At 36.1% G+C, this 14,452-nt stretch overlaps 1 protein-coding gene and 1 pseudogene across 1 annotated transcript in view; one reads left to right on the forward strand and one right to left on the reverse strand.

Annotated features, from left to right (window-relative positions):
• The window catches only part of RAB3GAP2 (RAB3 GTPase activating non-catalytic protein subunit 2), a 127,629-nt gene that overhangs the window by 100,428 nt on the left and 12,749 nt on the right, over positions 1–14,452 (forward strand). The window contains 3 exon segments of the mRNA XM_020982238.2: positions 719–785; positions 1,592–1,662; positions 12,854–12,889. Coding sequence (XP_020837897.1) covers positions 719–785; positions 1,592–1,662; positions 12,854–12,889 — 174 coding nt within the window.
• On the reverse strand, positions 11,436–12,449 carry LOC110205426 (syndetin pseudogene; annotated as a pseudogene).

The raw sequence follows: 14,452 nt of genomic DNA on the forward strand, positions 1-14,452 counted from the left end.
TATGAATATTTTTGCTGAAAAAATATTTGCTGTTTATATTTAAATAACTTTAAATCTTGATCCTCTACATAGAATGTGGAAATCTACTTTCTTTATTTTTCTTGAGTTTTTCTTGTCTGTTGTCTTTCACAACATGACTATTATGGAAATATTTTGCACGACTACATATGTATAACCTATATAAAATTGCTTGCCTTCTCAATGAGGGGGAGAGAATTTGAAACTCAACATATTGAAAACAAATATTAAAAATTGTTTTTACATGTAACTGGGGAAAATAAAATACTAAATAAATATTAAAAAGAAAAGAAAGCAAAAAAAGAAAATGAGAATCTATTTTTAAAAGTTTATTCTTTATAAATTCTTATGAGAAGATAGACATACTGTGATATAAGACAAGGATCAAAGTAGATTTTGCATCTAGATGCTGCGGTCTTATCAGATGAGAGTAAACAATACTGGATTTGCCAAATGTTTAGTGATTTATCTAGGAAAAGTAGCATTTATGAGTGAATAACCTGAGAAGAGGCCATTGAAATAACCTTGTAAAAAGTTAACATTTTATATTATTCTGTGGTTTATAAGATTTTAAGTTTTTAGATTTTAGTTACTGAATTATAAGATTTTAGTTATTGAAGCATGACTTTAATCACCATTTGCATATGAAACACATTAAATTATGTTTTATCACTTTTCTTTTTATTTTCCCATATGTAAGGAAGCACGTTTTTTCATTAGGTCTATAGAACACTTGAAGAGTGTTCTTAATGCCCATGTGCAGCATGGTAAGTAGTCCCTTATTTAGTGCATTCTTAATAAGTGATAAAGCAAAAATGCTTCAAATCATGCATGCTTATACATAGTTGATATTACCTTGAATTGTAGTTCCAAGATATTGCTATATCTGAAATAAAACTGTCATCTTATAAATTTCATATGTATCTCTGCTACTGAAGCTAAATTAGAATGAAGGCCTAGCTATTGTGGCAGATGGCATCAAAGGGGTTATTCTCTCTCTTATGTTCATTCGACACTTACCATGCAATGAAGTAGGTGATGTGGAATGTCTCCATTTTACATAAACTCTTTGAAGTTCCTGAGGAAAATTTGGTCTCTCCCCAGAAATTCCTGCCTTACTTTCTATGTTCTGCAGCAGAAACCAGCTCTATGGTACATATAGTTCATATCTCAAAAATCTGAGTTTATACCTCAAAAGCTGATACTCATACATCATATGTTGAGTATGGATCTTTTATATTGCTTGACATGCCAATGTAATGATAGTTAATTTCCAAGGAAAAAATTATAGCTCATCATCAAGATAAAAGTGTATATAAGTGTGCTCAGTACACCAGTGACTTTAGAATTCCCATCCTCTGTTCTGCTGCGGTTATGCATTTAATTTAATATGTTTGATGTTTTATTCTGAAGAGATATTTCATTAACAGTATATGCAAATGAACCAATATTAAAGCTGTTTAAATCACCCATAATATTTCTAAGCTTTAAGAAGTGTCTAGCTCTTTAAACGTGGTAGAGTTGTATAGGTGTCTTGTGCATTCTATTCACTGTTATTGCTCTTAATTTTTAGGCATTGCCCTAATGATGTGGAATACATTCATAGTTAAAAGGTTTTCTTCTGCCACATACTTAATGGATAAGGTAAGCTAATTTCATATTAACAACTTTTTTGTGTTCTTATTTTTTTAATCATATGTATGTAGAGAATCTGGCTTTGTCAGTGTGAGGAATCCTGGGTGTGGAAATACTTTTCATCATTGTAGATCACAGCTGACCTATGACTTAGTGGATAAGTCCTATAGAGTTGCCTGAGGTACGTAAGTTGATATTCACACTATAAGTATCAGAGTTAGAATTTGAATTCTGGGCTTTATTCCAAGTCCAGAACTTTGTACACTATGCTGCCTGTCTCTTATCTTAATTATACAACAGTAAAATATAATACATATTTATTAAGTACTTCTTGTATGCAGAGCACAATACTAGGGGAGATGGTTCCTGCTCTTGGAGCTTGTAGTCTTGTAGGTCAGTAAGACAAAAGATTATGTTTATGCAGAATATCACATAATTGAATTACAGCTACATATCAAGCTGAATTATGAGGTAAAGGTTTTTCCTGTCTTGGGCAGGGTTTGGAGGTCTATGAACTTTTTTTTTTTACAGAAAATATTGATGATTGTATTTCAATATAATTATTTCCTTTGTAGTTCTATGTATTTTATCTTATACACTTAAAAACATTATTCTGAGAAAAGGTTCATAGATTTCACCAGTCTTCCAGAGATGTCCACCACACAGAAAAGGTTAAGAACCCCCATGCTTGGAGGAGGTGGCGTTTGCACTGGGCTTTAGAAAAATAATTAGATATGCAAAGAGTTTCAAGATGGAAGGAAATAGGCAATAGCCTGAGCAGGGAAACAGAGATGTTAGAGTTCAGGGTGTGTTGTATAGGCCAAGTTGCCTGACCTGGATGGAGTATAAATTTTGTGAAGTGAATAATATAATAATAATAAGATGTAATAGTATCTTAAAATTTGTAAAATTTTATATATGTATACATATATATATACACACACATACACATACATATGTGCGTATATACATATACTCACTCACACACTATCATCTCATTTGATTCTCATAAAAACCCTGTAAGGTGGCTGCTATTATATTACCCATTTTACAGATGAGGAAACAGGCTGAGAGAGGTTAAGAGACTTGCCCAGCTTCTAAGTGTTCAGAGCAAGACTCAGACTCGGGTCTTCCCGAGTTCATTTATCTGTCTGCTGTTCCACTTCAAGGTAGGGTGTCACCAGATTGTGTAGACCCTTAGGTCTAGAGGAGTTTTTTGGACTTCCTTTAGGAGGCTACGGAGGCACTGAAGAGTTTTGATTAGAAGAGTAACATGACCAGATCTTCTCAAAAAGAAGATAATTCTGTTAGCAGTAGGAAGATTGGGCTGAAGGGAGAGTAGAGACTAGAAGATCTGAAAGACTGTTATTAGTCTAGGCAAGTGATAATAAGTCTCTAATCTAGTGTAGCGGCAGCACTGATAGAACAGAGGGGACGAGATCAAGATTTATTAGGGGGATGTTTTCAGCAGGTCCTGATCATTGTTGAGAGAAAATTCATAGAATTCTAGATCTCAGCTTTTGGGGACTTGAGGCCAATCCCATTCTGTACTCCACTGTTTTATATATGAGGAAACCAAGCCTCAGGTTAATACAGCTAGTAAATGGAAAAGGTAGAATCTGAACTAAGGTTTTCCTGATTCCAAGTCCAGTATTGAATCTTGACACTGTCTTGATGAGGGAGAAGGAGATCTCAAAGATAACCCCAAGGTTGTAAACATGAAAAGTAAAGGAAGTTGTAATAGAACGTATGGAGATAATTAATTCAAAAGGAAGATTAGATTTATAAGGAAAGATAATAAGCTTAACTTGACTATGATAATTTTGAGGTGCTTGTGGGATATTCTGTTAGAGATAATCTATCAGCAGTTACAAGTATGAGTCTGCAGGTCAAAATAATATTGAGAACTAGACAAAAATAAGGATTTAGGAGCCATATACCTACAATTTGTAGTTAAAGTCGTGAGAGTTAATAAGGATTTCTAAGTCATATGAGCAGCAAAATGGAGGTCTAGACATTTTCTTTTGATGTCTCCAAAACAGAAACTGTATGCCAAAGATAAAGCACTTTCTTTTCTCTAAGGTCTAGGACACCTAGAATCCAAAAGATGGTCAAAACAAAACGGAACAAAAAAGCTCATTGACCCTGATCTCACTCAGGGTCACTCCCTGCTCTCACTTCCATGCTACCAGCAGTGAGGCTTCACTAGCAGACACAAAGACCCAGCACAGGCTTACAACAAAACTGATTCCCATAACCAAGTCCCCTCTCCCTCTTTCCAGTACTGTGGAGACCCCCAGCTCCAGGCTGCAGAAATTTGCCTAGGCCATAGCAAACATCCAGTGGCCAGCTTGTAGCCCCAGTGCTGCAGAGCTCTGAATTGCCATTACTAGGGTAGCACCAGCACTGCAAATCACTGAACTGCCAGTGTTGAGATGGACAACCCTGTGGCACCAGCATGGCAGCTCTCTGTACTGCTGGTGCCAGGTCAGAGAACTGAGAAACAGAGGGAGTGGGCCTAGACACCAGAACAGAATGGGGAGGAGGGGTGTAATATTCCACAAAGCCTGAAGGAAAGAGCATGGTTTCCAGCTGGGGCTAATCTTGACCACTGAAAAATCACTTGGAGCAAAGACGAGGCTGGTGTACTGTGAATTACCCAGAATGGGAGAAGGCTTTGAGATCCAGCGCCCAAGGAAACCATCAGCAGAGAGGACACAGGGGAAAATCAGAGGGGAAAAAAAAAGGCTGAAAATACCAGAGATCTCAGGAAGAAGAGAACTAAGAACAGATAAAGCAGCACGGAAAACATTAACAGCAGAAGGAAGTACAGTCTCCAGATCTAGTAAACAAGTGAAGGCATTTGTGAATAAATACTGCTAAACAAAGGAAAATGATCCAACACTTGATGAGATCGAGGACCCTGTGGAATGTGAGGAGAACATGGAACCTTGAAACGCTATTCCAGTGTGGTTCAGAAGAGAAATGAGAATCATAAGAGCAGAATATATGGGTTGCACAGCAAAAATAATGGGCAAAATAAAAAAGCTAGAATCTGCAATGGCAAGCCTCTCAAAAGAAAGGAAAGAAAACAATAGATTGGGAATGCAAATATACAGAAGTGAAGTGCAATCTATAAAAAGAGAAACAAAAAAAAAGATGCTTACTGTGTGAGCAGAACACACCAACCTTGAAGACAAGATGTGTAGAGACAACCTAGGAATCATACACCTCCAAGAAAGCCATGACAGGACAAAAAACCCTTAACACCATAATGGAGGAAATAATAGAGAATTTCTTAGAACTTCTGAACAAAGAAAATGAAGTACCAATCTAAAGAATTCACAAATCATCTCCAGAAAAAAAGCCCAAGGCTACAAACACTAGGACACATAGTAGTTAAATTTAACAGTTGAATTCAGATGCAAGTTCTGCAGGTGATCAAGAGAAAGACCCTCAAATTCAAAGGAAAGGAGATTTGAAAGACGATTTTCCACCCACCAGAAAATGTAGGAGGGAATGGAATGAGATATTCTGAAGTGCAGTGGAGCTCAGAATGCAGCCCAAGGAGACCCACCCTACAAATCTGAGGTTAACCAAACATGAAAAAAGATAAGATGTTCAGTAATAAAGAGGTGTTTAAACATTTTTTTGAAAGAAAACCAGAATAGAAGAGATTATTTCTCAACCACCCAAAATGCAGTAGCCAAAGACAGCAATAGCAGCTGAGTGGCAGCAGAGGGACCACTAATAAACTTTTTTCTAAATAAGGAGACCTGGAGTGAAGGTAGAAGTCTGGTAGAGACAAGAGGGAAGAGGTGAGCATAGGTGATTATGGACGTAACCTGGACAGCTTGCCTACAGGTGAACCGTGTGTGTGTGACTGACTCACTACATTATAACATGGAAAAGTACATAAAAGATGGGGAGAAAGAGAAAAATGAGTAATGTGCTAAGGCCAAATCAAGGACTAGCAGTGAGGAGAAGCTAACCTCTGTCATTTCAGAAAGAAGAGATGACAGGAAGAGAGCCAGCGGGAACAAGCCACCTTAAAAAAAATTAACTGAAGGAATATAGTAATATGTTTATTACAGGTGGGAAAGTTTCATAACTTTGGGGGAACCCCAATTTTAGAGACAGATAGAAGAAAATATAAACCTAATTCTTATAATTTTAAATGTGAATGGATTAAACAATTCAATAAAATGAAAAAGAGTGACAGATTAAGTAAGAAAACAAAATCTTACAATCATTTGCTTAAAAGAAGCACATTTTAAAAACAGACATACACAAAATAAAACTGGGGAGGGGTAAGATGGAAATTTTTTTTTACTGTTGTGTGGGACAGTGACCCTAACCCAAATTAAACTCAGAGACTTCTCAAGGTGGAAAGCAAAAGTTACCTTTATTACAATTTCACAAGAAGGGGTGTTCTGCTTCTCTGGTACAGGCAGGAGAGAGGCCAGGCACACAAAAAAGGAATGAGATTATATACCCTAACGCAAAAAACCTCCTCCCACCACTATCCCTTACTCCCATTGGCTGGGGAGGCGGGCTTACCTTCTAGGGGTGAAAGAAAATCTTCCTATCCCATTAGCCGGGATGTGGGTGGAAAAGAAAATCTTCCCTGAAGACAAAGAACAAGGAAACAGGGTATAGCCAATCCAAGCATACATGCCCTTATTTGGCAAATCTAAGGCTGATGTGACAGTGGTGTGACAATCAGGAGGGGATTTAGGATCAAATTCCTATAGGCTTAGGTAATTTAAACTTATGGCCTGTTTGTTCTCTCAGAGCCTATCTCTAATTTTTGAGACAGTCTTTTCATCACTACCCTGAGAAGTCTTCATGGAAGTTTTATCCCCTTCACTGTGAATCAAGTGAATCTTAAAAAGCAGGAGTTGGCATCATGCTATTTGACAAAACAAAAACATACATTCAAAAAATTAAAAAGGATAAACAGAAACTATATTCTGCTGAAAGGAATCATAGACAACAAATAGATATCAGTAGTAAACTTATATGCTTCAAATGCTTTAGTATCCAAATTCATAAAGGAAACATCTGAACTACAACAAGAAATAGACACAATAGTGACAGGAGACTTCAATATCCCTCTCTCAGTTTTATCAGAAAGATCAACAAAAGGGAAAATATGGAACTGAACAAATTCCTGGAGAAACTATAGTTAAAAGACTTAAGGCATCTTATGAATGGGACAGGAAAAGAATATACATATTTTGTGGCACCACATGGAATTTTTACAAAAATTAGCCATGTTGGGGCAGCTAGGTGGCACATCCTGCCTTGGAGTCAGGATGACCTGAGTTTAAATCTGGCCTCAGACACTTGACATTTACTAGCTGTGTGGTCCTGGGCAAGTCACTTAACCCTGATTGCCTCACCAAAAAGCAAAACAAAAAAACAAAAAAAAATACAACAAAAATTAGCCATGTTCTAGGGCACAAGTAAATAGTTAATATAACTTTTATAGATTATAATGCAATAAAAATAGTAATTGGTTCAGAGACCACAAACAAAAGATGTAGACTCAAATGGAAAGTTAATAATTAAATCCTAAGTGAATGGGTGAAAGAACAAATCACTGAAACAATAATTGTCTAAAAGAAAATTATAATAATGAAATAACATGCCAAAATTCTGGGTTGCAGCTGAAGCAGTCCTGGGGGAAAAACATATCCTTATAAATTTACATTAACAAAATAGTAAAAGTGAGGATAAATGAACTGAATATGGATTTTTAAAATTTAGGAAGCCAACAAATAGATCTAAAATAAGCACAACATAGGAAATATTAAAAATTAAAAGATACAGATTGGAAACAAAAAACTCCATAGAAATGATAAAACTAAAAGCTGTTCCTTTGAAAAGACTAATGAAATTGATAAGCCCTTAGTTAATCTCATTAAAAAGAAGAGAGCAGTCACATCAGTAAAACAGCAAATGAGCAACATGAGATCATAGCAAAACCAGAAGCAATAAAAAGACAAATCAGAACACATTGTGCAGTTTTATACTAACAAAACTGAGAACATGAAGAAAATAGAGGAATACCATTAAAAATATGAAATGCCTAAACTATTAGAAGGCTAGATAGATCTTAAATAACTCAGTCTCAGCAAAGGAAATAGATATCTAGCTATAAAGAAACTACCAAAGGAAAGAACTCCTAATCCTGATGGAATCAAAGGAGAAACCTATCTAGTTTTTAAAGAACAGTTAGTACCCATACTTCACAAGTGATTTTCCAAAATTGAGAAAGTAAGAGCAATTCTGTACCACAAATCTTTTATGAGACAAATATAGTTCAAATACCTGAACTTGGGAAAGATAAAACACAGAACAAAAACTGTAGGCCAATATCATTAATGGACATTGACTCAGATTTTAAACAAAATCTTGTAAGGTAGATTACAGTGATTTATCTGAGAAATCATTCATTATGAACAAATAGTTATTTGTACTAGAATACAAGGATGGTTCAGCATTACAAAAACAATCAACATAATTCATCATATTAAGAATCAAAGCATTGGAAACTATTATTTTAGTAGATGCAGTTGAAGCTTTTTTTTTTTAAAGGCAATTGGGGTTAAGTGACTTGCCCAGGGTCATACAGCTAGTAAGTATCAAGTGTTTGGTCTGCGGTCAGATTTGAACTCAGGTCCTCTTGACTTAGGGTCAGTGCTCTATCTACTGCACCACCTAGCTGCCCCTGCAGTTGGAGCTTTTGACAAAGTATAACACTCCTGTATGCTAAAACACTGCAAAGTATGGACATAGAGGGACCTTTTTAATATCATAAAAAGCATCTACCTAAAATCAAAAGCAAGTCACATATGTGATGGGGATACTCTAGAACCTGCTCCAGTAAATATGAGAGTGAAGCAAAGATGGTCATTTTCACCACTGTTATTTGATTATAGTTCTGGAAATGTTAGCAACAGCAGTAAGACAAGAGAAAGAATTTAAAGACAGAAAGATAGGTAAAGAGGAAATAAAAGTGTTCCTTTTGCTGATGGTTTACTTTGAATATCCTAGAAAATCAGCGAAGACACTAATTGAAACAATTAATAGCATTAGCAAAGTTGTAGGCTATAAAAATAAATCCTCAAAAATCAACTGTTCTGTATCATAATAAAAAACATAAGAAGCAAGAATAGAAAGTGAAATCCCATTCCAAAAACCTACCAAAGCACAAAAAAGACTTGTATAGATTCAGTTACAAAATACTTTAACAGCTTAAATAGCTGGAAGAATATTCAGTGCTCATCACTGGCTGGACCAATATAATAAAAATGACAGTATTATTCAAGTAGGGTTATACTATATGCTTAATGAATTTTTGTAGACAGACTGTTTAAATCATTTTGAATCTATTGTAGTAACTGTCTCTCTAAGCTTTGTCTTGTCTTTGAATTTAGTAAGCATTTCTTCATCCAGGATTGAGAGTAATTTTGAATAAGATTTTGCCAAGGACAGAATGTTAATAGGAGTCATTAGAAACTTCTTTCTAGTGTGATAATTAGCTTTCAGTCCACATTACTACAATAATATTCTAGCTATGAACATTTCTCCATCTTATCCACAAGGATTTTATGTTGTCAGATCTCAGTACACACTTTATCGATAGCATTTCCTTGAAGTATGTACCAGTTTAGTAATCCTATCAAAAAAGAAATTGAATTTTCTTTGACATGACATATTTTTAGTGAAATCATGCTGGCTGCTAGTGATCCTTATTTCGATTTCCTTATTTTAATATTTTGTTATTTAATGCTTTGATATTAATAATCAAAAGGTCGTTGAACATAGTTATGTCTGATATTAATGTCTTTTGAGGAATCTTATATGATTTGGGCATATGCATTAATATTTTGTTCTACCAAATCAAATACTTTCTTATTATAAGTGAATAGTAAACACAGTAAGATCTTGTATTCTGGATACCTTTCAGTAGTTGTCTAACAGTAAAGATGTGATCATCTCTTAGAATACTATTTACAAAAACATGCTTCTTCCTTCTCACAATTTCATCAGAGCTGCTCTCAGTATATGAGTAGATTACTTGGGCTAAGATTTTGTGGATATAAGCAGACATACGAATTGATGAGTCATTTAATATTGTCTTGTTCATGTCAGTATCCAGAGTCCTTTATAATTTAGTTGTAGACATCATATCTGTCTTCTTAACTAACTTATTGTTTACTCCACACCTTTGTTTATGTCATGTCCAACACCTCACATATACTTAAAATGTACTTGCTCTCCTTTCCACCTTTTAGTATACTATTCAGGTCTAGAATGAGTCCCATATCATACACAAAGCCTTTACATCACATGCTGATTTCTGTCTTCTTTTAATTTTCTCTTAGCAGATATTATCTGTATTACTCACTTAGATATTTATTGCATTGTCCTTTTACTCTTTAATAGGTATCTGACAGAGACAATCTCAGAGATTACTTTTGTATCACCTAATATGTAGTAAATCCTCAAGCTATTTTGTGAGTTGAGGAAAATTCACAGACTTCCTGTTAGAAAAATATCTGACTGCTTTATATTCTGCCCCCTCCACAATTTTAAACCATTATGTGTATACTTGAACAGGCAGCGATGTTAGCTCTTCTTCAAAAAAATTTTTAGATATATTTCATCAAATATTTCCCAATTAAATGTAAAAAGAAATTTAACATTCACTTTTAAAAATTTCAAGTTCTAGGGTGATAATTAGCTATCAGTCCACATTACTGCAATAATATTCTGGCCTCCCTTCCACTCTTTCCTCTCCCCTCAAGAAGGCAAGCAGTGTGATATTGATTATGTATGTGAAGTCATGCAAAACATAATGTACACATCATCCTTGTTGCAAAAGAACACACACAGGGCAGCTAGGTGGTGCAGTGGATAGAGCACTGGCCCTGAAGTCAGGAGGACCTGAGTTCAAATGTGGCCTCAGACCAAACGCTTGACACTTATTAGCTGTGTGAGCCTGGGCAAGTCACTTAACCCCAATTGCCTAAAAGTAAAACAACAACGACAACAACAAAAGAATACACACAAACAAAAAAAATAAAGTGAAAAAAAACTGCTTCAGTTTGCCCTCAGAGTTCTTCAGTTTCCTCTGGGGGTGGAGAGCATTTTTCATCCTTTGGAATCATCTTGGATCATTGTCTTGGTTCGAGTAGCTGTCTTTCACAGTTGATACTCTTTCAATATTGCTGTTACTGTGCACAATGTTGTCCTGGTTCTGCCTTCCCAGGTTTTTCTGAAAGCATCTTGCTCATCATTTCTTATAGCATCATAGTATTCCATCACAATTATGTACCACAACTTGTTCAGCCATTCCCCAGTTGATGGGCATAGGCTGTGTTTTGTTGCTGTTGTTGTTTGTTTTTGGCTAGGCAGTGGGGTTAAGTGACTTGCCCAGGGTCACACAGCTAGTAAGTGTCAAGTAGTCTGAGACTGGATTTGAACTCAGGTCCTCCTGACTCCAGGGCCAGTGCTCTATCCACTGTGCCACCTACCTGCCCCACGTAGGCTCTGTTTTTAAAGAGCTGATAATAGATACTGAGGTCAAGACCTCAGGGAAGAAGGTAGGAGGAAGGACAGACTTAGGAAGCAACAGTTGGGAAAATTATCGTGGAACGACTCCTAGGTTACTGCCTAACTCCAGTGAAGAGAGACTCTGTCCACAACTTATAGTGCTAGCTTTTGTCACTACATTAAATGTTAAACTTATAAAAAAATATAAAAGGCTCCTAGACCTCATGGGCCATCTTGACCGTCTCACTGTGAGGAAAACCAGCTATGCAGAGGTCCTTGTACTGAAACTTCTGAAACTTGGTGTCGGTGTTGCCTGCGCACAGCTCCACGTAGCCCAGGACCACGTGTTGTGGACGGACTGTGTACCGTGCACGTGCAGCTGGTCATCGAGGTCTGTGTCTTCCCCAGGAGCCTGTCTACCTGCTACACCTTGATGTAGCGGTGATTCCAAAATTCTTGAAGATCTTGGAGAGTGCCACAGCCATATACTCCTCAGTTTGTTTGAGGGCGGCCTGCAGCTTGGAGTCTAGCTCATTTGATGCAGCTGTCGTGTTGGAAAGCTCTGTCTGCCTGCTAAGACTTGAGGCAAAGCTGGGTAGCTACAGGATAATCTTCCTGGAGCATGCATTTTTTGCAGCATTTATGTGTTCCACAAGGACTTCAGCAGGCCAACCAGCAGCTGATAGTTCTTCTGGTTGGCAAGAAGTGCCAGACTGGCCTGAGTAAAACCCTACATGGTATTCAGGTGCCTTCTTCTGTTGGTACAAATGACAGTTGCCTCAAAAATTGAAGGCCTGTCTTCAGTGAGATCACTCTCTCAAGTTCCTTATCACAAGTGACTACTTTTCAAGGATCAAATCTGCGACTTTCTTTGAGACTGCACCTTGGTGCTATTTTGGCTTGTCTCTATTTGCCTCTGGTTTTTGCAAATTGAGAACAGGAAGGAGCTTCTCCTTCTCATGCTTCCTGGTATTCAACAAGTCAGTAGAGAAGTACACATCTTCAGTGCTGTTGATGATTTCTTGTTGAGCATGGGGGTCAGTGGGCTGTTCCCAAAACTCCTGCAATTCCTCTAGAGTTTCTCAATGGAACTCAGGTCACTAGGGGCAGTCCTGGGGGCTTTTAAGGTCTGGCAGGCCATGAACAACTTTATCTTCTGTATGGGGGGAGGAGAGGAAGAGGAGGAGGCTTCGAAGCACCTCACTGGTACTTGGCACCTGCACCAGCATGTTAGCTAATTTTTAAAAATAAGTTAACTTGAGTATGACTCTAGATTTCAATGAAGCACAGTTAATTAATTGGCCACAGAACATTTGAACCAAGTTTTGAGGAATTCTTCATTTAATAGGTCAATAGAACAAACTTATTTCCTAAAAAAGGGATGAAGTATTACTAAAAATAAACTGTAGGATTATCTAAATTATTGGTTCATGAAATGCATCCTCTACATTGACATTTGGTTCTCTTCATTTATGAAACATGCCCACTTTACATATATAGTTAGGGGAAGCAAGAATAGAAAGTTCAAGTTTTGTAGTTGCTTTTTGTATCATTCTAAGCCTTCCAGATTATTTTGCACTTTCTTATTTCTTTGGATCACTAAATATCATAACATTTATTTCTCTTCTGCTAGGTTGGAAAATCTCCAAAGGATAGATTATGCAGAAGGGTAAGTGAATATTTTCCTCTATACTAAATACATTGAGGTGAAGGTAGTTTCTAAACTTTGCATTTTATAAAAATTGAAGCTGCTTAATTGTGCTAGATGAACTAAACTGCTTTTGATTTTCATGGTGGTATATCAGATGATAAAGAGGTTGAAAATGAGTAGTATATTAAAGCTGGTAGTGAATTTTCATCTTGTTAAATTTATATTTCAGAATGGTCAGATAACATTCAGAATAGGTTTTCATAAAGCCCTTTTTGAAAAAAAAAAAAACTTTGGACCATGAATGAGAATTACAAAATAATATTATAGTGCATATCTTTTCATTCCTTTTCATTGAAAAATTGAAAATGCCTTCCTGGGGCAGCTAGGTGGCGCAGTGGATAGAGCACTGGCCCTGAAGTCAGGAGGACCTGAGTTCAAATGTGGCCTCAGACCAAACACTTGACACTTGCTAGCTGTGTGACCCTGGGCAAGTCACTTAACCCCAATTGCCTAAAAGCAAAAAATAAATAAATAAAAATAATAAGAAAATGCCTTCCTGTAGACTCTTTATTGAATTAGGTTAATAAATCCTTATAGTTATAATTTCATACACTCATTCTCCAGTTGTTGATCACTCTTTAAATTATGTTTTGTCCAGATAATTCTGGCCCTATGTTTAGGACCAGTTGCTTATAATTTTAAATTTTACTTTGAAATATTTGGATCTTCTTCATTTGTAGCTGAATTATATTAGAATATGTAGGTTTATTTTGGTATTCATTGTAGAAAAATCCATAATTGTATCTAGAATCATTCCTAATTTTGCTCATTAGAGCAAATTCTGTAGGACTGTTACACAATGTAAGATTTTAGAATTGGAAAGGATCTCAATATCCAGCTATCTAGTTGAAACCAAGACTCCAAAAAGAATCCTGAATCCCCATTACCACAAGTTAGTCATCCAGTCTTGGCTTGAAGACCTCTGCTGAAGGTGAACCCACTAATTCCTAAGGCATCCAGTCCTACCTTTGTATAGCTCTAATTGGTAGGGAATTTTTTTCTCACATTCAAACAAAATCTAGTTTACTTGCTGTTTGTATGCATCATTACATATAGCTCCTCCCTGGGAGCTCACTGTGTGACCTAACGAAATCATAGTTCTAATAAAATAATCATTGTACATAATGTACAATGTGGAATATTAAAATGTTTTCACATTTTATATATACATATGTGATATTTAATATAAGTGAATGTATATGTATATATTACATATATATAATGTTTTAAAATGTTTTCACATGTTTATATATATGCACATATGTGTTTAATATACGTGTAACCATTCATACATTTAGCATTTATATACTTTTAATAACATACACATATAACACACATGATGTGTGCATCTATACATCAGTATGTGTTGTGAGTGTGTACATGTATATTAAAACTAGAATTACAATTCATTAATATATAATGAATTTCCATTGAAGCAACTTTATCTTCTTAGAAATGGTCCTGGGGCACTAAAAGTTTAAGTGACTTGCCTAGCATCACACAATTGGTATGTGTCAGAGG

This window comes from Phascolarctos cinereus, unplaced genomic scaffold (assembly GCF_003287225.1).
Source record: "Phascolarctos cinereus isolate Bilbo 61053 unplaced genomic scaffold, phaCin_HiC Scaffold_5;HRSCAF=322, whole genome shotgun sequence".
In the NCBI taxonomy this organism is placed as follows: domain Eukaryota; kingdom Metazoa; phylum Chordata; class Mammalia; order Diprotodontia; family Phascolarctidae; genus Phascolarctos; species Phascolarctos cinereus.